Source organism: Heteronotia binoei, chromosome 5, assembly GCF_032191835.1.
Source record: "Heteronotia binoei isolate CCM8104 ecotype False Entrance Well chromosome 5, APGP_CSIRO_Hbin_v1, whole genome shotgun sequence".
Classification (NCBI taxonomy): Eukaryota; Metazoa; Chordata; class Lepidosauria; order Squamata; family Gekkonidae; genus Heteronotia; species Heteronotia binoei.
Window position 1 is genome coordinate 151201552 of NC_083227.1, and position 25139 is coordinate 151226690.

At 46.0% G+C, this 25139-nt stretch overlaps 1 protein-coding gene across 1 annotated transcript in view; it reads right to left on the bottom strand.

Moving 5' to 3' along the window:
* SH3TC2 (SH3 domain and tetratricopeptide repeats 2) overlaps window positions 1-25139 on the bottom strand; it is a 51500-nt gene that overhangs the window by 18913 nt on the left and 7448 nt on the right. Inside the window, exons 3-11 of the mRNA XM_060240590.1 lie at window positions 24744-24848; window positions 22970-23097; window positions 21059-21164; window positions 20113-20256; window positions 16616-16811; window positions 14050-14123; window positions 12846-13041; window positions 653-789; window positions 42-83 (exon numbers count right to left, since the gene is read on the bottom strand). Of these exons, the coding sequence (XP_060096573.1) occupies window positions 42-83; window positions 653-789; window positions 12846-13041; window positions 14050-14123; window positions 16616-16811; window positions 20113-20256; window positions 21059-21164; window positions 22970-23097; window positions 24744-24848 (1128 nt within the window). The remainder of the gene's footprint in view (window positions 1-41; window positions 84-652; window positions 790-12845; window positions 13042-14049; window positions 14124-16615; window positions 16812-20112; window positions 20257-21058; window positions 21165-22969; window positions 23098-24743; window positions 24849-25139) is intronic.

Consider the following 25139-nt stretch of genomic DNA (forward strand, 5'->3'; position numbering starts at 1 on the left):
TGGAGAAAAGAACACCCATTTCCCCTTGCATCTAAACTCACCTGATGGTGTTTGCGAGAACACTGCTACAGGTTCAAAACCATCTGTGCAATCAACAGAAAAGGGGGGGGGGACATGCAAGATGAGCCACAAAAAGGTCCACCTTTAAATGCTGCACAAGTAACAAGTCCTTTTGGGAGGTTCAATCTCAAGACTAACAACAGGATATGTCCCGACTTAAACTTGGGAGTTATGCTTGCATGACAGAAGATATAACAAGAGGGACAAAGACACAGGAGAAGAGGGGGCCTGCAGTCAGTTTGATACCAGAGCAAACTGTCAGTTCTCCAAAGAGAAAATTAACGGCTGCAACTGAATTATAATAGCGGCAGTTTCTCTTTCGCTTCTGTTTACTAGCCCCCTAAATTATGGAGCACAAAGACTTTCAGTGAAAGGTATCAAATAGGCCTTGGTGGTATTTACCCCACTACACTATCAGGCAACACTTTTTAAAAATTGCTAAAATTGCATTAACAGGTCATTACTGTGACCTATTTACTATTTTATTTGATAGCAGTTGGTGCTATTGACTCAAAAAGGAGCATTTCATCACTTGCAGAATGAGGGGTATGTGTTGATATGTGGGGGGAGGGAGGGGAAAAGACGCACTCACCAAGCCTGTACACAGAGGCAATGTCCGTCTGAGCCAGTTCACTGAGAAGACTACTGTAATGTGTCTCGCTTCCATTGCAGGGAATTTGAAGAAAGGAGGCCACTTCTTGTTCACTGAAAAATACTGGACTCTTTCTTCTGTGTTGGGATGAAACATGGGTAAGTGCCAATGAGCACGGCATTCTTCCATCCCATTAACTTTTAAACGCATTCTTTGCCCCTGCTGAGATTCACTGATAGGCTCTGTTCCTATGAAATTTGTAATTTCTCAGTATTCTGTCTCTTGCTATAAAGTAGAGGAAGGACGCTACAATTGACATCTTACATTTTTTATCCTATTATTCCTCCAAGTAATCCAGCGTTGCATACAGGGTTCTTACTTCCTCCATTTCATTTTCACAACCACAAAGGTAGTGAGGTTGAGAGAGAGCGACTGTCTAAAGATCACCCCATGAACTTTATGAATACGAAGGGATCTGGGACCCAGATCTCCCCAGCCCTTGCCCAGTATTCTAACTACTACACTACACTACACAGCTCTTGATGATGTGATATCTTACACAGTGGTGAATACTCTGCATCCCAAGTAGAGATGTGAGTACCTGGGGGGATGCGGGGAATCAGAAATCCCATTTTTTTTCCCAAGGCAGCTTTTTTCTTATTAGACACACACAAAATAAGGAAAATTCATGGGAATAGGGAAAAGAAATTCTTATGAAATATTTCCTCTTTAAGAATAAGTAAAACACTGTTTACGGCAAAAGTTTTCACATTCAAAATGTATAGCATGAAAAACTTTTAGGAATTTTTCCATTTTTATAATGGAAAAATCAAACAATTTGCAGTTTTTTGTAAAAAAAACAAAAAAAAACAGGTTACTCACCTGTAATTGATGATCTTCGAGTGGTCATCTGTGCAGTCACACACGTGGGTTTTCTCGTCAGGACGAACCCTACCTCGGAGATTTTAAAAGCTAGCCTAGGCGTTATTTTTGGCGCGCGCTCCCTTCCGTTCTGGGGAGCAGGCATCCACTGCGCATGCCTGGAACGGGAGGGAGGCGCCCCACCCACCCAGTTTCTTTCCCCGCCGCTGACATAGTAGATGAGCGGTTGTAGAGGACCAGTAGCCAGCCGCGGGGATGGTTGGGCGGGCGTGTGTGACTGCACAGATGACCACTCGAAGATCATCAATTACAGGTGAGTAACCTGTTTATCTTCTTCGTGGTCTCTGTGCAGTCCCACACATGGGTGACTGATAAGCTGAACTGCACGGCGGTGGGTGCTGGCACTAGAGTAGGAGAGAAAATTTAATGCAATGTTAATGCAAATCAGTCAAACAAGTATTGGACTCCAAGGTAAGTTGGTGCTTACCGAACCCAGGTCGTATCTTTAGTCGAAGATAGAGCGAAGTACTGCCTGTCCAAAGGAGGCATCTTGCCTAGCACGAACGTCCAGAGCGTAGTGCATAGCAAAGGTCGAGGTGGAAGACCAGGCGGCGGCAGCACAGACGTCTTCCATGGAGACCCCTCTGGCAAAGGCAGATGATGTTGACAAAGCTCTTGTGGAGTGAGCTCGTAATGCAGTTGGAACCGGCTGCTTTGCGAGTCTGTAGCACAGCGTTATAGCAGCAACCAACCATTTCGAAAGTCTCTGCGTAGATATCTTTTGTCCCTTATTGTGGCGTCCATAGGCCACAAAAAGTCTGGAGTCCTTCCTGAATGATGCTGTCCTATCTATGTAATAAGCGAGTGCCCTTCTAACATCGAGGCAGTGTAGGGCTTCTTGGCCCTTATCTGTAGGACGTTGGAAGAAAGCAGGTAAGGTTGTGATCCTGTGCAAGTGAAACGTGGAGACTACCTTGGGTAAGAAGGTAGGATCTGGTCGTAGCACTACCCTATCATGATGAAAAATGGTGTAAAGTGTGTCTGCTCTAAACGCACAAATATCACTGGCTCTTTTAGCGGAGGTAAGTGCGACTAGCAGCGCCGTTTTCCACGAGAGAAAATGCAGCGGTATTGAAGCCATGGGTTCGAAGGGTGGTTTCATTAGCTGGCTTAATACTAACGATAAACTCCAGCTGGGGTACAGTTGTCGTGATGGTGGATGCAAGTGTAAGATTCCTTTCAAGAAGGATTTTGCAGCGGGGTGTGAAAAAACAGATCGGCCCTGTATGTGAAGGTGAAAAGCTGAGATCACTGCCAAGTGCACCTTTAAAGACGAATAAGTTAGCCCCTTTTCCGATAATGACAATGTATAGGCCAAGATTTGAGGCATAGAAGCAGATAGAGGTTTGAAGTTATGCTTGGTTGCGTAGATGGAAAATCTTTTCCATTTCATGGAATATGATTTTCTCGTTGATGGTTTTCGTGCATTTAATAGGACATTTCTCACTCCCTCAGGGAATTCTGAGAAAGTATCCTCCAAGCCGTCAAGCGAAGTCTGTCCGGGTCGTGATGAAGAACCTTGCCGTTCTGTTGTGAGAGGAGGTTCTTGGCCCGGGGGAAGTGATGGTAAGTATTGTCCGATAGGAAAAGGAGCGTTGTGAACCATGGTTGGCGCGGCCACCACGGTGTGACTAGAATGCAATTTGTATTGTCCAGTTGAATTTTCTGTATTGATCGTGTTATCAGTGGAAAAGGTGGGAAGAGAAAATGCAGCGGACCTGTCCATTTCTGAATGAAGGCATCCCCTGCAGATTGTGGTGAGGGCGGACCTCTCATAAAAAAGAGAGCACATTGTGCATTGTCTGGTGCAGCAAACACATCTATTAATGGTGTTCCGAATTTCTGGAATACTGGTAGGAGGTACTGCCTGTGGAGTGACCACTCGTGGTCGTTGACGAGGTACCTGCTCAATGTGTCCTCTTGTGTGTTCTGGGCACCGGGGAGATGTACTGCGGTGAGATGGATCTGATGTGCGATACTCCAGTGCCAGAGATGCATTGCTCTCTTGCAAAGGCGGGTAGATGCAGTCCCTCCTTGCCTGTTTATATAAAACACCGTCACCACGTTGTCTGAAGCTATTTGAACGTGACGGCCGTGAAGAGATGGCAGGAATGATTTGAGGGCTCTGTGTACGGCTAGGAGCTCCAGGCAGTTGATATGGAGCGACTGTTCGTATGCCGTCCATTGCCCCTGGACTGAGAGGGTGTTCAGATGGGCTCCCCAGCCCCACCTTGATGCATCTGTTGTGACTACCGCTGACGGACTTGGCCTTAAGAATGGCATGCCTATTAGCAGATGATTTCGCACTGTCCACCATCCCAGAGAGGGAAGGATGTAGTTTGGGACAGTTAGGAGGGTTTGTTGAGATTGGTGTTGGGGACGAAATGCACGGACAAACCAGATTTGTAGGGGTCTCATACGGAGTCTTGCATGTGGTAAGACCGCCGTTGTCGCTGCCATGAGTCCTAACATGCGTTGAATGATGAAAGCTGTTTGTTTGGGCTGTTGCATTATTTCTGTTGCTAGTGTATGAATAGAAGCTATCCTGTCTGTTGGGAGGTAAGCCTTGTGGTCTGTGGTGCAGAGGCGAGCCCCTATGAACTGAATGTCTTGAGAGGGGGTTAGATTCGATTTTTGCTGGTTGACTTGGAGACCCAGGTCTGCTAAGAGCGTAAGGGTTATAGCAATGTCTTTTTCCAGTTGTGACTTTGAAGCTCCTACAAGGAGCCAATCGTCTATGTATGGGTAAGTTGCAATTCCGCGCTGTCTGAGGGATGCAGCGACCACCGCCATACACTTTGTAAAAGTCCTGGGTGCTGTGGAGAGTCCGAACGGAAGCGCTCGAAACTGATAATGGCTGTTTCCCACGGCAAATCTCAGGAACTTTCTGTGGCATTGATGAATTGTTAGGTGGAAATAGGCATCCTGTAAATCTACCAGCGCCATCCAAGCATTCTGAGGGATTAGGGGCAGAATGGATTGAAGGGTAACCATCCTGAATTTTTTGTGGTGGATGAACTTGTTGAGAGCCCTGAGGTCCAAAATCGGGCGCTGACCTCCATCCCTTTTGGGAACTAGAAAATACCGGGAATAGAAGCCCGTCGATGGTACCGATCTGGAACAGGTTCTATGGCCGCCTTGGCCATTAAGGTGATGAGCTCTTCTTGGAGGGGAGGGGATGGAGGGGTTGCAACAAAGTGATGTTTTGCAGGGGGTGAATGAAACTCTATTGAATAGCCTCTTAAAATGATATTCAGGACCCATTTGTCTGTGGTAATTAACTTCCAGTTTTCATAGAACGGTAGGAGTCTGGAAGTGTGGTGGAGTACTGGAGGTGGAAAGTCAAAGAGACTGCTTGGATGAAGTCGCAGTCTTCTTAGGCGGTTGCGGTCTTTGCTGCCTTTGATTGAAAGGCTGCTTAGATGGAGGAGCCTTACGCTTCCAGTATTCCGATTGGCAAGGGGACCTGGAGCGTTTGAATGGCATTGGCTTCCATGGTCTGGATTTGTAGCCCTGCTGCTGCTGTGGATTCACACCAAGTCTTTTTGCCCGTTTGCGGCTGTCGTCGACTGTGGTGAGTATGTCGTCTGTCGTGGCATTAAAAAGGCCTTGGCCGTCAAAAGGGAGATCCTCGATTTTAAATTTAATATCGGGTTGTAGGGAGGAGGAGCGAAGCCAGGCGTGTCTTCTCAATGCAATTGAGGCAGCCATCGCCTTGGAGGTGCATCCCACTGAGTGACGAATGGTATTTATTTGCTGTTTGGAGACTCTATTGAGCTCTTGTAATAATTTGCATGCCTGCTTTTGAGAAGGTTCTGGCAGGGTAGAGACAAGTGTGCTTAGCTGGGAGGATAGATTGTGGGAGTAAGCAGCAAAGTATGCCAAATAATTATTGATTTTGGCGTTTGCTGTAGAGATGGAATACATCTTCCTTCCCAAAGTGTCCAATTTCCTGCCCTCCTTCTCTGGGGGTACGGGATGACGGGTCTGCTTCGATTTGGAGGAAGAGTGAACTATCATTGAATTCGGAGCCGGGTGGCTGAATAGAAACTTTGACTCCGTAGCTTGGATCTTGTATAGGGATTCGATTCGCTTTGAAGTGGGGGGGATAGATGCCGGCTTGTCCCAGGCTTCTTTAATGGCATCTAGGTGTACTGGAAGCATCGGCAGAAAGGAACCAGTGGGTAGGTCTGAATGGACCAAATCGTGAACCACATCCGTGACCTTGGGCGCGTCTGATGTAAGCTTAACATTAAGAGCAGAAGCCATGTTGGCAACCAAGTCCAGATATGTCTTGGCTCCGTCGGATGGTGACAAGTCTGCAGGCTTCGCAATATCTGAAGCTGGGGATCCAGGGGAGGACATCGATTGCATCGACTCCGATGATTGTGCTTCGGATTCGGCATCAGAGTTGTCAGGTGCGGGTGCCTGTGGGTCCGGTCTAGTTGGACTCGTGTTCTTAGGCTTAGAAGTCGAAGTGGAAGGAGTCGGGGATGGCTGTTTCGTTGGGTGCTTACTCCGTTGAACGGGAGTTGCTTCCTTGGATTGGTCCCTGTGGTAATCGGCACGGTACCGAGAGTGGTGGTAACCGCAACATTGATGGGAATCCATTGATGGAGACCTCGAAGTGTAGTAGTGTCTTCTCGGGGACATGGATGGAGACCGAGATCTCGGGTTGTAGCGGTAGCGGTCCCTCCCCCTGCTAGGGGATCTTTCTGGGTACCGCGTATGATGGTACCGATGTTTCTCGATGCTTGGAGATCTGGCTAGGAACCGATGAGTATCAAAGTACCGATGAGTGTCGTGTTGTCTATATTGGATGGGATTCGACATATCACGAAACGATCTGGGGTTGATGTGTTGTTGTGTCCACTGCAGCGGGTCTTGGATCTTCTCTAGCAAAGGGTCTTGTATGGATCCTTGCAACGAAGGAGATCGGGACGGAATCGGGATAACTTCTGCCGTCTGCTGTTGTGGTGATTCCGTAAGCGGCGTGGCTGATTCTTGGGTATTGGATCCGGGTATGGACGGATCACATTGTCTGTCGGGCTCGTGGGCTTTCTGTTGTTCCGAAGATTTGTTCGGGTCGGTAGGTCTCGAGTCCTTCGGGTCGGTATTTTTTCTCGGGTCCTTCGGGTCGGTAGTTTTTCTCGAATCGTTCGTGCCCTTCGGATCGGAGTGCTTGTGTTTCTTGGTGTGCTTCCCGCTTTTCATTTTAATAGGCGCGGCCGTTCTGACGTTTTCGCGCCGTCGCCGGTTTTCGCGGCATCGCCGGGCTTATGCTTGCTGGGAACAATGGCCACTGAAGCTGCCGACCTTGCGCCGTCCCCTTGGGGAGTCAGAAAAGGAGGCGACTTACTTGCAGTAGAAGATTGCGACATCTCAGGGCGAAGCACAGACTCCATAAGATGACTTCTTAGTCTAGCGGCTCTGTTTTTCCGCGCCCGTTTGCCGAATTGAAGGCAATGCGCACAGGCGTCCACTTTATGGGTTTCTCCCAGGCAAAATAAACAAAGTGAATGTCCGTCTGATGTAGGGATTTTCGCCCTACAACGCGAACACCTTTTAAAGGTTATTTTACTGTCCCTTCCTTCCATACGCCCGGGGGGGGGTAGGGGAAGGGAGGTCTGAGGTAAAAAAAAAAAAACTGGGAAGATATTTATTATTATTATTATTTTTTTGAAGAATATAAGAAGGAAAATGGAGTAATAATGCGGAGTAGAAGAAGAAACGGGGAAGAACGAAGGCTAGGTTCTGAGGTAAAAGAGGAGCGCAGCGAGGTAAGACTATCCCGGGCGGCGGTTGGAAAGAAACTGGGTGGGTGGGGCGCCTCCCTCCCGTTCCAGGCATGCGCAGTGGATGCCTGCTCCCCAGAACGGAAGGGAGCGCGCGCCAAAAATAACGCCTAGGCTAGCTTTTAAAATCTCCGAGGTAGGGTTCGTCCTGACGAGAAAACCCATGTGTGGGACTGCACAGAGACCACGAAGAAGATCCTCATGTTGTTAGCATACACAATATTTTCAAGAAATAGTCTAGATTTCTTAATTTAAATCATTTTTGTACCAATGAATATGCTATATGTTTTAACATGGAAAACGGAGGGACAACAGGAGTCTGTGATCTGAGTGGTATGCCCTGGGCATCAGCTGCCAAGAAAACTGTACACTGAAATGGATAGAGGTGTATCTTGGGGACTGCGTTTTCATGGTTTTATAAATGTTTTGTGCTGTTGAGAACTTCACTAAGCTCATTTTGGCAGAACGGGCATGCGGAAATAAATAAATACTGCTAGATAAGTTCTTCCCAAGACAACAGAGATCAGGTATCCCATCTCCTGCCAAGAACAGAGATAGGCTTAGGAAAACTGGATGAGCTTCCAACATGGTGATCAACACAGGACTAGAAGATTTGAATAACTAAACAGATCTGATGAATTAGGCGCTCTATTTGAAAAAAGCCGTTTGTTCTGGTATCACTGTTATCCATGTCCATCTTTTACTGCGACATGTTTAAAATGGTTTTCCCCAAAAGAAAAAAAAGTACTACTATTCAAGACAAACTACTACTTTCAGGAGGAAGAGTAGCTATAGTAAGGTACTATAATTTATATGTTTGTAATATTTTATTTAATTGTCTAATTAATTTATCAGTTCAAGACAGTTAACAAAAAAACCACATGAATGTTAGTCTTGTTTTATTGCAGGAAAAGGATTTAAACTCTCACTTTCCATAATTTAAGAAACATGATCTTGTAACCATTTGAACTGGGGAAAAGCATCACTCTTAAGAAAATCTTTCCAGAGTATGAACACAGGCAAGGTCTTGAGGGGGGCAACAGTGCCACCTAGTGTCCACAACAATTTAGATATCAATGTGCTTACTTAGAGGGCTTTCCAACAAGCAGCAGAATTCTCGTGAGAAAGTTTAAAGGTAAAGGTAGTCCCCTGTGCAAACACCAGTCGTTTCCGATTCTGGGGTGATGTCGCATCACAACATTTTCAAGGCAGACTTTTTACGGGGTGGTTTGCCCTTGCCTTCCCCAGTCATCCACACTTTCCCCCCAGCAAGCTGGGTACTCATTTTACCGACTTCAGAAGGATGGAAGGCTGACCCAACCTTGTGCCAGCTATCTGAACCCAGCTTCCGCCAGGATTGAACTCAGGTCATGAGCAGAGAGCTCGGACTGCAGTACTGCAGCTTACCACTCTGCTCCTCATGAGGGCTCCTCATGAGAATATTTGCTGAGGTATAAATTTAATTTCACTATTTAATTATCTCCAGTAGTACAAATAATAATCTGTGATGTGGAAATGGTTCTGAAATCACCTAGCTGTGAAAGAATTCCAGAAAGGATTCTTCACTGAAAAAATATCCCAGAAGTATACAGATTTCTGGACAACGGATAAACTTTCTGAAATTGATTTTACCTACTGCTAGAAGTGCTAACGACCAGCTCAGGTGTGCATAAGTTGTGTATTGTACCAGATATAAAGCTGTTGTCCCTTTTTCATGCTCAGTCTTCAAAAAAATAAGTCTCACAAACACGGGGCTGCAGAAAAGAGCAAGAGTCTAATGGCACCTTAAAGACTGAAAATTTGTAGCAGAATATCAGCTTTCATCAGACACTGCTTTTACCAAGGAAGCTAATACCCTGCCACAAATTTTGTTAGTATTCGAGGTGCTATTGTACTATAGCTCTTTTCTACTTCTACAGACATACTAACACAACCACCTATCTTGATCTATAAATATAGGGTTGTTGCATGTCATTTGGCAGGGTCTTAGGATCACAGCTTCCCACTTATGTCATGATAAGACTCGTCACACCAGAAGTATACGCTACAGAACATTATCAATTAATCTAAAAATGGATTTCAAGGATATCAAAAGTTTCATGATACAAATTTTTCTCCTAAGACAATGGCATATACTCAAAAGAATGCACTGCTATACTCAAAAGAATGCAGAGCCAGTTTGGTGTAGTGGTTAAGTGTGCGGACTCTTATCTGGGAGAACCGGGTTTGATTCCCCACTCCTCCACTTGCACCTGCTGGCATGGCCTTGGGTCAGCCATAGCTCTGGCAGAGGTTGTCCTTGAAAGGGCAGCTGCTGTGAGAGCCCTCTCCAGCCCCACCCACCTCACAGGGTGTCTGTTGTGGGGGAAAAAGGTAAAGGAGATTGTGAGCCGCTCTGAGACTCTTTGGAGTGGAGGGCGGGATATAAATCCAATATCTTCTTCTTCTTCTTCTATGTTACTCTACCTAAAGCATGGGCATCCTTGGTGCATCTTAGTTTAGCCAAAAGCAAACATGCGGACAAGGGTGACCCGATAGATGTTGTTTACCTAGACTTTCAGAAAGCTTTTGATAAAGTTCCTCATCAAAGGCTCCTAAGTAAACTCAGCAGTCTTGGGATAAGAGGACAAGTCCTCTTGTGGATTAAAAAGTGGTTAATTAACAGGAAACAGAGAGTGAATGTAAATGGGCAGTTTTCTTAGTGGAACATTGTAAGCAGTGGGGTACTGCCGGGCTTGGTACTAGGTCTGGTGCTTTTTAACTTGTTCAATAATGATTTGGAGTTGGGAGTAAGCAGTGAAGAGGCCAAGTCTGTGGATGACGCTAAATTGTTCAGGGTGGTGAAAACCAGGGAGGACTGTGAGGCCCTCCAGAGGGGTCGGTTGAGGCTGAACGAGTGAGCGTCAACATGACAAATGAGGTTCAACATGGGCAAGTGCAAAGTAATGCACATTGGAGCCAAAAGTCCTAACTATAAATATACATGGATGGGGTCCAAGTTGACAGTAACTGATCAGGAGAGAGACCTTGGAGTCATGGTAGATAACTCACAGAAAAAGTCGACTCAGTGCACAACTGCAATAAAAAAGGCAAAGACTATGCTGGGGATTATTAGGAAGGGAGTTGAAAACAAATCAGCCAGTATCATAATGCTTCTGTATAAATCTATGGTGCAGCTTCATTTGGAATACTGTGTACAGTTCTGGTCACTGCACCTCAAAAAAGATATTATAGCATTGGAAAAGGTACAAAAAAGGCAACTAAAATGATCAAGGGGAGGGAACACTTTCCCCATGAAGAAAGGTTAAAGAGGTTAAGGCTCTTTAGCTTGGAGAAACAATGACTGAGGGGTGACATGATAAGAGATTCTTATGCACGGGATAGAGAAGGTGGAGAAAGAAGTACTTTTCTCCCTTTCTCACAATACAAGAACTCTTGGGCACTCAATGGAATTGATGAGTAGTAGGTCTGTTTTTCACCCAAAGAGTAATTAATAATGTGGAATTCACTGCTGCGGGAAGTGGTGGCAGCAGAAAGCACAGACAGCTTCATGAGGGGATTGGATAAACATATGGAGCATAGGTCCATCAGTGGCTATTAGCCACAAGGCATAAACATAACATTATGTCTGGGGCAGTGATGCACTGTATTCTTGATGCTTGGGGGGGGCACAGTGAGGGATCTTCTGGAGTTCTGGCCCCGCTGGTGGACCTTGTGATGACAGCTGGGTTTTGGTCACTGAGTGACACAGAGTGTTGGGCTGAATAGGTCATTGGCCTGATCCAGCACAGCTTCTCTCATGTTCTTACGTAAACCCATATCCAGCAAATGAACAAATCCAGTGCCAGTCATTAAGGTTTGTAGAGTCTTTCGGGATCAAGTGCCGTGTTCTACTGGAGAAAGTTTTCCTTCCAGACGTTTCGTTCTCAGCTGCGGAGAACATCCTCAGTGGCGTTGCAGCCGGAGCAGGCGCTCAGACCTTCTTGGCTGCTGTGCATTGAGTGGGGCCAGGGCTGCTGGAGAGCTGCTATTTCTAGGCTGGAGGGGGTGTGGTGAAAGGGTAATTGGTTTGTGGATGTGCCCATTGTTTGGTGGGGCTTCCTGGAAAGGTAGTGATAAGGAAACTGGCTGTTGAATGTGACCATTGTTCTGTGTTAATTGCTGGGAGGGTTGGAAGGGGTTTGAAGATAAGGAAGATGGTTGTTGACTGTGCTGATTGTTCTGTGGAATTTGCTGGTTGTTCTGAGACTTTCTGCAATTTATAGTCTGTAGGGTGTTTTGCAGAGCTGGGTACCAAGACTGGTGGATGAAAATGCCTTCTTCCTTTCTGTTAAAATTGTGCTGGTGTTTGTAGCTTCTCTGTTCAGGCGGGTATGATAATGTGAGACCGTAGAAAGGACTTCAGTTCTTTCAAAGTGGATGATGTGGTCTCCTGGCCCCACTCAATGCACAGCAGCCAAGAAGGTCTGAGTGCCTGCCCCGGCTGCAACGCCACTGAGGATGTTCTCCGCAGCTGAGAACGAAACGTCTGGAAGGAAAACTTTCTCCAGTAGAACACGGCACTTGATCCCGAAAGACTCTACAAACCCTAATGATGTTACCAGCCGTGAAAACCTGAAACCAGTGCCAGTCCTTTACACGTTAAAACCCTGTATGGTATGAAGCCAGCATACCTGAGTGACCGCCTTCTCTCATATGAAACTACCCATCCACACAGGTCATCTTTGAAAACCCTGCTTCAGGTGCCCCTGCCATCTGAGGCTAGATGGGCAGCAACCTAAAAAGGGCCTTCTCTACCATGGCACCAAAACCTTGGAACTTCTGTTTGTCTGTTTCTCTCTACTGTTGTCTTCCACCAGTGAGGTGAAGACTTCTTTTCATTCGGTTTGGTGTATCCCTGGAAACTCTTATTGCTCCTCCTCTCTGGTTGTGTTGTTTTATTGACATGTTTAAATGTTTTATATATACAGTGTATTTTAAATGCTGTTCTGATGTCTTTAATGTTTTGATGCTTGCCACCTTGGGGACCCTGGAAACTCTTATTGCTCCTCCTCTCTGGTTGTGTTGTTTTATTGACATGTTTAAATGTTTTATATATACAGTGTATTTTAAATGCTGTTCTGATGTCTTTAATGTTTTGATGCTTGCCACCTTGGGGTCCTTATTTGGGTGAAAAGGTGGCATTAGAAATGTTTTAAAAAATACATAAACTGTTTCAATGGTTTCAACTGTTTCAATTTCACATACCCAAGTCTTTAAAAGTGAACACAAAGGAACCCTTAGCGAACACATTTGTTTTCTCTGCCTCTCCTCCACATTCCCCTCCCCTCCACATTCCTTGCTCCTTACAAACCAAAGATTCCATTCTGGATTTCTAAATGCATGCAATGAACACCATTTCTTTCCTGACCTCTCTGCTTGTAAGTTTTTTTTTCCAGTCTGTACATCACACTTACGTTTCTTCATTAGTCTCACGATGCACACATTCGGTTTGGACAAAGCCTGTTACCCCATTAGTTGTGGACTTCCCTATAAACCACCGAAGACCTGGAATGAGAAAGCCCTGGACCTCTATGATGTCTCCTTTGCAGAAACTCAACTCATCCCATCCTCTCCCTCTGTGATCTGTTGTGGCTCTGCATCTCCCTTGGCCTGAGGAATAAAACAAAACAGCCTCACATCAGCATGCTGAACAATGGAACCTTTTTCTCTAATCAGAGCAGAGGCTGGGGGCAGGGCACGATTCTAATCTTGGTATTTAAAAAAGGCCTTTTTGTCTCCCAAACATTTCAAAACACCTTAAACCCCAGGTACAAAACGAAAATTTTGAGTAAAGTATGGTCACTAGTTTCATTTTGGAGAGCGAATGTGCTAATTATGAGGGACACAAAGTAATCTTTAAAAATCCTCCTATCAAAAGCGTTTGTTCTGTTTTGTGTCTGTCTGCTGCCGTTCCCCCCTGAAATGCTGCAGCTCAAGCAACATTCCCCCCTTCTCCGTTTAGTTCTGCTTCTTTCTCCGCTATAGAGTAATCCCAGTAAAGCAGGAATCACAAAACTATTGTGATAATAAAGTCTTCAAAGCCAATCAGGACTGGTTACTTGCGGAGGCAATGGGAAAATTAAGCCAACTAAGGGGGAGGACAATGATATGAATAATTTGAATAATTTTAGCTAATCACCAGTGGGAGAGTAAATGTAGCCTGTACAGGGCAGTACTTCTAAAAAAGGGAATACTTTAATTGGAGACAGGGTTTTTCTGACGTTGATGAAAATGCTCACCAAAATTCCACACACACCCCTTTTTTTGGTTCAGCCTTAAACAGCAGGTAATAAAGAATCAAGGATTATTGTACCTCAAAATCCCCAAGAATCTCTAGCACAGCTGAAAAGAAATGCCCTGCCAAAATATCAGAATTTTGAATTTGTGGAGAATTATCAATCTTTTTTTTTTAAAAAAAAAGAATTGGAAAAATTGCAAGCTCCAGATTTCATGTGGCAAATAGAAGAGGGGAAAATGTTTGGTTTTCTAGAGATTCCACTCTTAGTTTATGCCAGAAAAAAAATTCTATACTCTTTTCATTGTTTAATAAAGGGAAATCCAGTATGTCTGTCTTGAACAACTTGGCGTTGATGTTACCTCCAAGAAGGTTACACTCACCAATCTGCAAAGAGTCACTTCTGTTGATCTGATTGGAGATTCCACAGCTTATTGGATAGTTCTTCAGAAACCACCTGTGAATATGAAGAGTCATGAACACTCCGTTTCTTTCAAATAACTGTTGGCTTGGTTTACTAGGTAGCAAAATATCCAGGCGTTACATGTATTCTGTCCTTCTGCTCATTTACCACCTTGTGTGTGTGAACTGTCATCAAGGCTCAGTTGACTTATGGCAACCTGGTAGGGTTTTCAAGGCAAGAGACATTCAGAGATGGTTTGCCATTGCCTGCCTCTATATTGCACACAGCCAGGGTTTGCCCAAGCCCTCCTGGCACCCTAGGCAGCACAGCTCTGCCCCCGCCCCGGGTCACCGGGCCTGTCACCTACTTGCGAGCAGCCCCAAGCCTGCTGCCTAATCGTGAGTATCCCCGTCTACTCCCGAGGAGTTTAATTTTGGCATCAGACAGCTGTTAAAAGCAGGACCAGTAAAATGGTGCCAGGTTCATAGTATCATCACTTCCAGTGCTGCTGAGATACACAGCAATAATCTCCAATAATGTCTTTCTGCCCCACACCTCTCACCCTCACTCACTCACACAGAAATCTCGTAGAAAGACCAGCTGGCTACAACTGGAGGTGCTAACTTTTCAACGGCAGAGCTCCTATGTCTGCAACAACAGTATGATGAACAGAAAAGTTTCATCCAGTAAAAATGGAAGGAAAGAAAGAAACAGAAAAGGAAAGAAAGGGAAAGAATGAAATGGAAAGAAAGGAAAGGAAAAGATAGACATAGAAAGAAAGAAGAAAAAGATATTGGATTTATATCCCGCCCTCCACTCCGAAGAGTCTCAGAGCGGCTCGCAATCTCCTTTACCTTCCTCCCCCACAACAGACACCCTGTGAGGTGGGTGGGGCTGGAGAGGGCTCTCACAGCAGCTGCCCTTTCAAGGACAACCTCTGCCAGAGCTATGGCTGACCCAAGGCCATGCCAGCAGGTGCAAGTGGAGGAGTGGGGAATCAAACCCGGTTCTCCCAGATAAGAGTCCGCACACTTAACCACTACACCAAACTGGCTCTCCGAACATAAGAACATAAGAGAAGCCATGTTGGATCAGGCCTGTGGACCATCCAGTCCAAAATTCTCTCATACAATGCCCAAAAAGCACCAGAATGTCCACCAGTGGGGCCAGGGCACTAGAAGCCCTCCCACTGTTGCTTCCCCCCCCCCACCCCCAGCATCAAGAATACAGACAGAGCATCACTTAAAGGGAAAAAAAGAAAGAAGGGGGGACAAAGGGGGGGAAAAGCCTTACTCACCATCAGATGACCCCAGCCAGCAACAAGTCTGCCCAGGAGTTGTTTGGTAAAAAAAACCTAGCAATTGAAACGCCCACTCCCCGCCCCTCCTGGCTGAAAAAAAATCCCCCTCCCCTTCTTTGCCAGGCTACTTGTGAGCATGGCTACTTGCGCCTAGGCAGAAGGCGCGGAGCTACTCACAAGCAGGCAGCAAGCGCAGGGATAAGATGCTGGCCATGTTGAAGCTGATAGGGCTGAACCTCGGAGATGGTGGGGGCAGAAAGGGAGGGAAGGAAAGGTGCGGTGGCAGCGATCGGTGGGCCGGGCAGAAAGGGAGGGAAGGGAAGGAAAGGTGCCATGTTGGCGGTGATCAGGGGGGTAGGCAGAAAGGGAGGGAAGGGAATGAAAGGTGCCACAGCAGCAGAGGGGAGAGAGGCAGGCAGGCAAACTAGTCATTTATCGTGGGCAGGGGGAGCCCAATTCGTAGCACCTCCTGGCACCCTAGGCAAGCACCTAGTTTGCCTAGTGGGTGAGCCAGCCTTGCACACACCCCTAATATTCCTTGGTGATCTCTCATCCAAAGCATGTTAGATAATTCACTCATGGAGTTCATGGCCAATGATGTGATGAAGGCTACTAGCTGCAATGTTCCTCTGAAAAGATTAAAGAAGTATGGAGCTACAAATACACACAAGGTGGCTATAATTGTCACATTCTGCTTAAGAGCTTCCCTGAGGTTTCTGGCTGGCCAATCCTGATGACCATCCACAGCAAATGAGACTGTACAGTCAATGTGTCCTGTCATCCAATCACCCTTTGCAACATTTTCTGGCATTAAATTCATGGTAGGAAAGGAACTTTCATTTTGGGTTACCACTGGGTCTATAGGATAAGTTCTTATAGCTAGAATGTGGCTACATATCCAAGACAGAGTGACAGAAATTCCCCATCCAATAATTGCAAGGAAACCCTTACACACAAAAACAAAGTCCAAAAGTACTCCACTGGAATCATTGCTGTAAATCATCACTAGTATAAGTGACAGAAGTGAAAAATAGCAGGACAAATTCCTAAAATTTGTTTCCATGCAGAATGTGAAGCATTAAATATTTACCCACAACACCATAAAGTAAAAAACAGCCCATCTCAATCTCAGAAACAAGAACAGAACTTTGTGTGGAAATTCTGTTCTCTGAGTGACTTGACTGAACCCAGCTCACTGTTCATCATCTTGTCCCCATGTATAAATCACCACAGCTGGTCTACTTACTGGTAAAAGGGATGGGGAAGTGGTTCTATAGTTGTGACAGGGACTAGTCCCCTCTGGTCTGTCGACAGCGATGTCCCTTCCCATCTTGCTTCATGCCCAATGTCCTTCACGTGGACTAGCTCGTTCTTGTAGAGCTTCAAATCTTCCTCTTCTTCCTCTGTCAAGACATTGATCACTGCTCTAGCAAAGAAGTTTCCTGCAGACAGAATGAGAGAAAGGGGCACCATGGTTCCTGTCATACAAAGAGAACAGGACATGATCCTCTGTGCGCTCTCATATGTTCTGAGGCAAACCCAGTTTTTATTCTGTCACCTTCAAGGATTTAGTGGCTACCCACAAGAAAGACTGGCCTTTTCTGCTATGATGCCATAGTTTGGAAACTTCTTTGGCCCAGTTTTTAATTTTCTTCCAAAAGAAGATGAAGACGTTCTTCTTTTGAAAATTATTTGGTATGGTTTGATATGCTTTTAATTTTTGTTGTTTATGATATTACTAGGAGTAAGGCCCGTTGTAAAGAAAAATACAACAGGCTCTAGAAGGAGGCTCTGGGTGAGTGCCAGCCACCCTTGCTCTCTTCCCATCCTCCCAAGTGAAGGCATTGACTCCTCTCTCAAGGGGAGCTTATCTCTGCCGTATAGAGAGCAGTTGTAAATCTGAGTAATCTCCAATGGTTCCCTAGGAGGAAATGGCATTGTAGCTGTCTGAGGTGCCATGTCTCTTCAAATCCCACCCTCTCCAGGTCCCACCGCTTAAATATTCGGGAATTTCATAACCTGGAGTTGGAAACCCTATCTCCTTCCCTTTATCTGCCCCTCTGACTTCAGTTTTCCATCACCTTCTCCCTCCCTGCAACCTCTACATAGGCTATCTTTTTCCACAGTGGGGAGGGAGGACCAAAGCAGCTTGCATCATTCTCCTCTCACAACCCTGTGAGGTGGGTTAGGCTGGAAGTCTGTGACTGGTCCAAAATCACTCAGTCAACTTCCACAGCAAGGACCTGGATCTGACAGACCCCAGTCTGAAGCCCTAACTCCCTATGCCCCCCTCAAACTCCACCACAGAATCTCCAGGAATTTCTGCCTCAGAGGCCTTTAGTGATACCTTTCAGACCAACAGTCTGTCTCTAATAATATTGTTGGTTTCAAGCACCCAGCCTATTTGCCCACAATGCAAAGCAGACATTGTCTCCAGGGGAAGTGATCTCTGCCATCTGGACATTAGTTGTAATTCTGAGTGATCTCCAGCCCTCACCTGGAGGCTGGCAACACTGGTTCCCCAGGAGGCAATTGTTGGTTTGGAGTCTATGGCATTGTACCTGTCTGAGGTCCCACTTCTTCTCAAACCCCACCCTCTCCAGGCCCCACCCCTTAAATATCCAGGAATTTCCTAACCTGGAGTTGGCAAACCTATCTCCTTCCCTTTGCCTGCCCCTCTGACTTCAGGTTTCCATTGTCTTCCCCTCTGCAGCCTCTACATATGAAAATGACAGTCTTTCTTCACGGGGGGTGGGGGGTAGAACCAAAGCATACATAATTCTCCCTTCCCCCTGTGTGATCTGAACAACAACCCTATGAGGCAGGTTAGGCTGGAAGTGTATGACTGGTCCAAAATCACCCAGTCAGCTTCCACAGCAAGAACTGGATAGCAGTTGTAATTCTGAGTGATCTCCAGCCCTCACCAGGAGGTTGGCAACAGTGGTTCCCAGGAGGAAAGCTCCCCCACCCCCTCTCAGAGGCCTATATTGATATCTTAGGAATTTCCTACCAACCTGGGGAATTCCCTCCCAGCCTTGCTGTCTTCCCACCCACCCAAGTGAAAGCATTAATCTCCCCCCAACAAACACACCTCAAGGGGAGGTGATCTCTGCCATCTGAAATTTCCTAACCTGGAGTTGGCAACCCAGCAGCCTCTACACAGGAACAGGACAGTCTTTCTTCACAGTGGGGTGGGGACCAAGCACCTGGAGGTTGGCAACAGTGGTTCCCTGGGAGGAAATGGCTGGTAGCATCAAGCAACTGACACAGTGAAGAAAGCCATTGCAAGCCTCCCTTTCGCTCCCTCTGAAGTGGCCCCTCCCTGCTGTGAACAAACATTCCTTGTCAGTTGAGCAGATGTTAGCTGCTACTTGTGTGAATCAAAGGGAGGAACGTAGACAGACAGAATGAAATAAAAAGGCTGAAAGACAGAGAAAGAATGAGGGAAAGAACAGAAGGGGGAAGTAGAAAAAAGAGTGAGAGAAAGAAAAAAAGAGAAGGAAGATAGACAGGGCCCTGAGGAGAGGCAGTAGTAATCAGTAAGCTCCCAGCAGAGAACTGTTACTCTCAGAGGTCAGTGGCCATCTGATGGTGTTCTTGCCTCACAGGACCGGTGGTGGGCTGGGGAGAGCAGAATCAGCCAATGGCATGGCAGAGACAGACTGCGAGACAATCCTGCAAGAATCTGGGGAAGGCTGCAGTGGGCAGGTGACAGAGAGGCTTACCCAATAGTAACGGAAAGTGTTGATAGAGTGTCAGCCAATACTTGGTACAGTACAGTCCCAGAGACTGCAATGAATCAGGATGCCAGAATGTGTCACCACGGCTTCGGTTTTATGACTAAAGGATGATATTTTAGATGGCAGTTCTGTCTTGTAATGGCATTGGATATTTTCTTTCTTTGCAGCCTGCCTTCGATTTTGGGTTCCTGGTTGGCTGAAAAACACAACTGTCCCTACACTGCTCCTTGTCAGAGCCAGTTTTTAAGACTTGGGGTAGGTGAAGGCCTTTTCTTAAAAATTCTAATTTTGCTGTATTCCTCACCTTCTCAGGGTTGCCAACCTCCCAGCAGGGGCTGGAGATCTGGAATTACAGCTGATCTCTATACTACATAGATTGCTTATCTGGTATTTCACTTCTCCCGAGAGCTACCTGTGGTGTAGTGATTAAGAGCAGTGGACTCTAATCTGGAGAACAGGGTTTGATTCCCCACTCCTCCACATGCAGCCAGCTGGGTGACCTTGGCTCAGTCACATTTCTAGCAGAACTCTCAGCCCCACCTGCCTCACAGGGTGTCTGTTGTGGGGAGAGGAAGGGAAGGCTATCGTATGCCGCTCAGAGACTCCTTCAGATAGTGAAGGGTGGGGTATAAAACCAACTCTTCTTCTTCTTCAAAACATTGTATTCCACTTCTCCTGGAGACAATGGATGCTTCGGAAGGTGGACTGTATGGCATTATACCTTGCCAATATCCCTAAACCCCACCCTCCCTCCTCAAATTTCCAGCTGTTTTCATATCTGGAACTGGCAACCCTATTCTCACCCCACCCCCCTCCACCTTCTCCCTCCTGCTTACTCAGGTATTCTTCATGCTACTGTTTAGCGCCCAGCGCACCGGGGACTTGTTCAGAGATAGGTAGAGTTATATTTTAAAAAAAGGTAATTCCAAATTAACTGGTCCCAAACACAGCTTTTATCAGATATAGGAGGGGGGCGGGATAAGACTAGGTTTCTGTTTCTTACCTTCCTGGAGCAGAAGACCTAGGTACATGGTGGCCATCTGATCTTCATCTACAGTAACCGTGATTTCAGTGTCCTCCACCAGGGCACAGTTCAGCCAGTATGCTGGGGTGAAAAGAAGATGCTCCAAGCAGCCAGCCACATAGCCTGATTGATTATACCGAAAGAAGATTGGAAATGCATTGTGCAGGGCCTAAAAGCAAAAACTGCTCTTGTCCAGGATTTACATTTTATCCAGAGTGTCAGCCATTTCGCAGGCCCACATTTCTCATGTCTTAGGGCCTGGAAGTAAATAAACTGATCTATTTACTTGGTCACTTTCAGGCTACCTCTTAGCAAAAAGCTCCCAAGCCTGAAAACAATCAAATCAATACAAATGTATTAAAAGAATAAGCAAACCAATTAAAAGAATTAAACAAATTATTTCAAAACTCTCATAACTCATTACTTAATTAGCTAACCAACTAATTAACTACCTTTTCAGCTGCAAATGCTTACCACTTGCTATTATCCCCTTGGCCTACACCTTGTTATTGGCATTTTTTTAATATACAAAGGAAGACCTCAAAAGGCTTCACACTATTTTTCGAGCTTTCTATGTTTGGAAATTCTATGTGTGGAAGTTAAGCTGCTGCTGCTGTCTTTTGCTTGCTCTCTCTCTCTCTCTCTCTCTTCTTCCATTCTCATGTCTCATTTAATACAACATGATATGACTCTGCACTGTCCCACCTCGCTTGTGATTTACATCACTGAGTATCGGGGAGGTGGGGGGAGGACTTTGGAAAAGCTAGGTGTTACAAGGAAATGGAGGCACAGAATGCTGGCAGCTCCGTGTCTCTCTTAACATCTAGTCTAGTTCCACCCTAAGGCTCAGGCCAACATACACCCCACTCTTCCCTCATGCTCTCCTGACAAGATGACTATTAGCCCTCAGTTTCTTGCGACCTACCAAGCGCCAAGTATGTTGAAAACTTCCAGATTTCTTCTATGGTTCTGAAGGACAGTAAAAACCGATCCTCTTGGGCCTGGATGCATACCAGCCTGGCTGACAGTTCCTGCAAAGAAGTTTTGGAAAGTGTAAGCCAGAAGTAAGCAACTCTCCAGCTCACGTACTGAACAGCAGCATGCCAGACCCTTCTGCTTCATACACAGGGCTGGTTCTCTGCCCATACAATTGGGGTGAGCCTTGAGGTGTCCACAGCACCTCTGGACTATTGGCCCTAAACATGATGGACATGGCTTATGAAATGTGCGTGCCAGCTAGGTTGAAGCCAAACCCCCTGAAGCACTGGTGCCTCACTAGTTTCCAATACATTTAAGTACAACCCTCATCTCTTACCCCTTTCCATTTGTTGGCTAGCGCTCCAGCATCTTCACAAGTAGATATAGTGCCTTTTCAGCACTGGGGCCACCATAGTTATACAGCCAATGCTGGGTCTGTAGCAAGGGCAAAGCGACCCACTTCAGCCCTCAACTAAGGACCCCAAGGGGCTTATTCCCATCCTGCTACATTTATTTTTGTCCTATTAGTACTCAACTGTGTCGATAACTGAGTTCTACAGCTCACTGCCATCCCACTGACACAACAACAACGGGTAACAATAGTTTTAACAGATGAAGAAGAAGATATTGGATTTATATCCCGCCCTCCACTCCGAAGAGTCTCAGAGCAGCTCACAATCTCCTTTACCTTCCCCCCCCCCCACAACAGACACCCTGTGAGGTAGATGAAGATATTGGATTTATATCCTGCCCTCCACTCTGAAGAGTCTCAGAGCGGCTCACAATCTCCTTTACCTTCCTCCCCCACAACAGACACCCTGTGAGGGAGATGAAGATATTGGATTTATATCCCGCCCTCCACTCCGAAGAGTCTCAGAGCGGCTCACAATCTCCTTTACCTTCCCCCCCCCCCCACAACAGACACCCTGTGAGGTAGATGAAGATATTGGATTTATATCCCGCCCTCCACTCTGAAGAGTCTCAGAGCAGCTCACAATCTCCTTTTCCTTCTTCCTCCACAACAGACACCCTGTGAGGTAGATGAAGATATTGGATTTATATCCCGCCCTCCGCTCCGAAGAGTCTCAGAGCGGCTCACAATCTCCTTTACCTTCCTCCCCCACAACAGACACCCTGTGAGGGAGATGAAGATATTGGATTTATATCCCGCCCTCCACTCCGAAGAGTCTCAGAGCGGCTCACAATCTCCTTTACCTCCCCCCCCCCACAACAGACACCCTGTGAGGTAGATGAAGATATTGGATTTATATCCCGCCCTCCACTCTGAAGAGTCTCAGAGCAGCTCACAATCTCCTTTTCCTTCTTCCTCCACAACAGACACCCTGTGAGGTAGATGAAGATATTGGATTTATATCCCGCCCTCCGCTCCGAAGAGTCTCAGAGCGGCTCACAATCTCCTTTAATTTCTTCCCCCACAACAGACACCGTGTGAGGTGGGTGGGGCTGGAGAGGGCTCTCACAGTAGCTGCCCTTTCAAGGACAACCTCTGCCAGAGCTATGGGTGACCCAAGGCCATGCTAGCAGGTGCAAGTGGAGGAGTGGGGCATCAAACCCGGTTCTCTCAGATAAGAGTCCGCACACTTAACCCCTACACCAAACTGGCTCTCCTGCACCAAACTGGCTCTCCTTGATGGTAACAATACATTGCTGGTTGGCTTAGGCAGGAATACCAAGAAACATGAAGAAGAGCTACAGCTGCACCACCTTCGTATGCCAGATTCCCAACATTACAGCAATATGAGGTGTTTCACATGGCAACCGAGCACACAACGCATTGACTTCAATTGCCTCACAAAGATGTAACTCTGCTAAGGGCTACATGGAACAACCGCTTTACCTTGAATAGAGCGCAAACATCTTTATCATCATTTTCCAGGGCCCACAACCTTTTTCTTGCTGCCTCCTGCAGCTGATGGTTCAGGCCCTGCCCAGAGCGACTCTTGACAGAAAACGAGAGAGAGAGCTCTTCAAAATGAAAAGAAAAAAGAGAGATGGGCCATTAAAGGAAAGAAAATGTTATACTTAGAACTGCCCCTTCTCAGAGTCATTATTCTTCAACGATCAACCCTCATTTAGTCTTATTGCAAGTATTAGTGAAGATGTCTCAGGTAATAAGGAAGATGAGTCTGAAATGGCTGTCACATGAAAGCTCATTCATGCATATAAATATCTATCACACTGCTAAATGCCATGCATTAGAATTGCGGGTTAATGACTGCACTGGAGGCAAGTTCCGCATCGCATTTAGAGTCCCAGAACTGGAACAGCTGGAGTAGCTTCAGGATACATCTGAGAAGGTGCTCCAATAGCGATCATATTGTGACATCTGTCACTTTCAATCTTTCACTAGTTTCAAAAACACCCACGTTCGAGCAGTTGAAATGTACAGAGTAAACATCACTGGAAGAATTAAACAGTTTTAAATCGGCTTGTGTGACTTCCCCCTCTGGTAACAGACAGAAGGTCCTCCTCCCTGAAATGCCCACTAGGGCCTACAAGGGACATGGTACATGGTACATTTCAGCAACGAGTCGCCTGCCAGATAATGTATGTTGAAGGGCAAATGTCTCCTTCTTACCTCCCACAAAACAAACTATGAGACAACCACTAATACTGAAAGTACTCAGACCTTTCTTCTTCATTCTGTTGCAGTTGCTGCAGCCTATTAGAGGGGCCTGCCTGCTACTATCAGATTTCACCTTTAGGGCTGCTGACAACTTTTCCCCACCTCATGCTACTAAACTGGAAGAAGCCACTTTTGACGAGTATTCTCTCCTGACTCAGAAAGACCCCTTACCAAGATTTGAATGGCATTTCCAATTCACATTCATTTAGCCATCTTTGCATATTAGTCTATCTTTGTAGGCAAATACAAAATAAATGATCACACAAGGGAATTGGTAATTGCATGAAGGTATATCTGAGTCAGGGAGTTATCCTTGCCTGTCTTTGCCAGTTCATGTATTTCCCTGTCTATTTAAACTGTAATGAGCTTTATGTACAAATGTTAAATGTTGTTTGGTAATAGAAAAATGTAGAATACTGACTTTGATGGACCAAGGGTCTGATTCAGTATAAGGCAGCTTCATGTGTTCATGTGTTCATGTGAATGTTATAGGATATTTTCACATTTCTAGATCATTGAACACATGAACATATGAAGCTGCCTTCTACTGAACCAGACCCTCGGTCCATCAAAGTCAGTATTGTCTACTCAGACTGGCAGCGGCTCTCCAGGGTCTCAAGCTGAGGTTTCTCACGCCTACTTGCCTGGACCCTTTTTAGTTGGAGATGCCGGGGATTGAACCTGGGACCTTCTGCTTACCAAGCAGATGCTCTGCCACTGAGCCACTGTCCCTCCCTTTCTTGCTGTCATCTGAACTGACACGTTACAGTGACAGAATCTGGACTGCAAGAATTCTCTTCTCCTTTGCTCTCCTTCACTTTTCACATCTTATTCTCAACTTTTTTGCAATGCTAATAACAATGCAGTGCAAGCTACATCAATGTCCATGATATGATCTCATCAGAAATTATGCTGAGAACTGGCTTGTTCTTTTTTAAATTATTGATGTTAAAAAAAAATAAAGCTATAATTAGAGAAAACTTACCATTTGAGAACCCTTCCCCTACAGCCAGTGACACGGATTCAGTTTCCAGAGTTCCCTCTCCTATCTGTGCAGGCTGACTTCCTGGATCCAATTCCCTGGAGTTACCTGACAAGTCACCATGCAGGCAGAAGGACCACTGTCAACTTTTCAAAGGAGGCAAAATAAGGGCGCAATGAAAGGGGACAAAGAGATATAAGCATCTGCCTAATACCTGTTAGACAAATGCCCTGTCCCAAGGATGTCTTTGCTGAGTGGCAGCTTCTCCTCCAAGATCTCAAGCAGAATTCTCTCTCAACATTGCTGAGATCCTTTAAGTGGAAAAGCTATGGACCAAACCTAGGACTTCGTACATGCAAAACATATTCTGTACTACTGAGCTATGCCACCTGCCGCCAC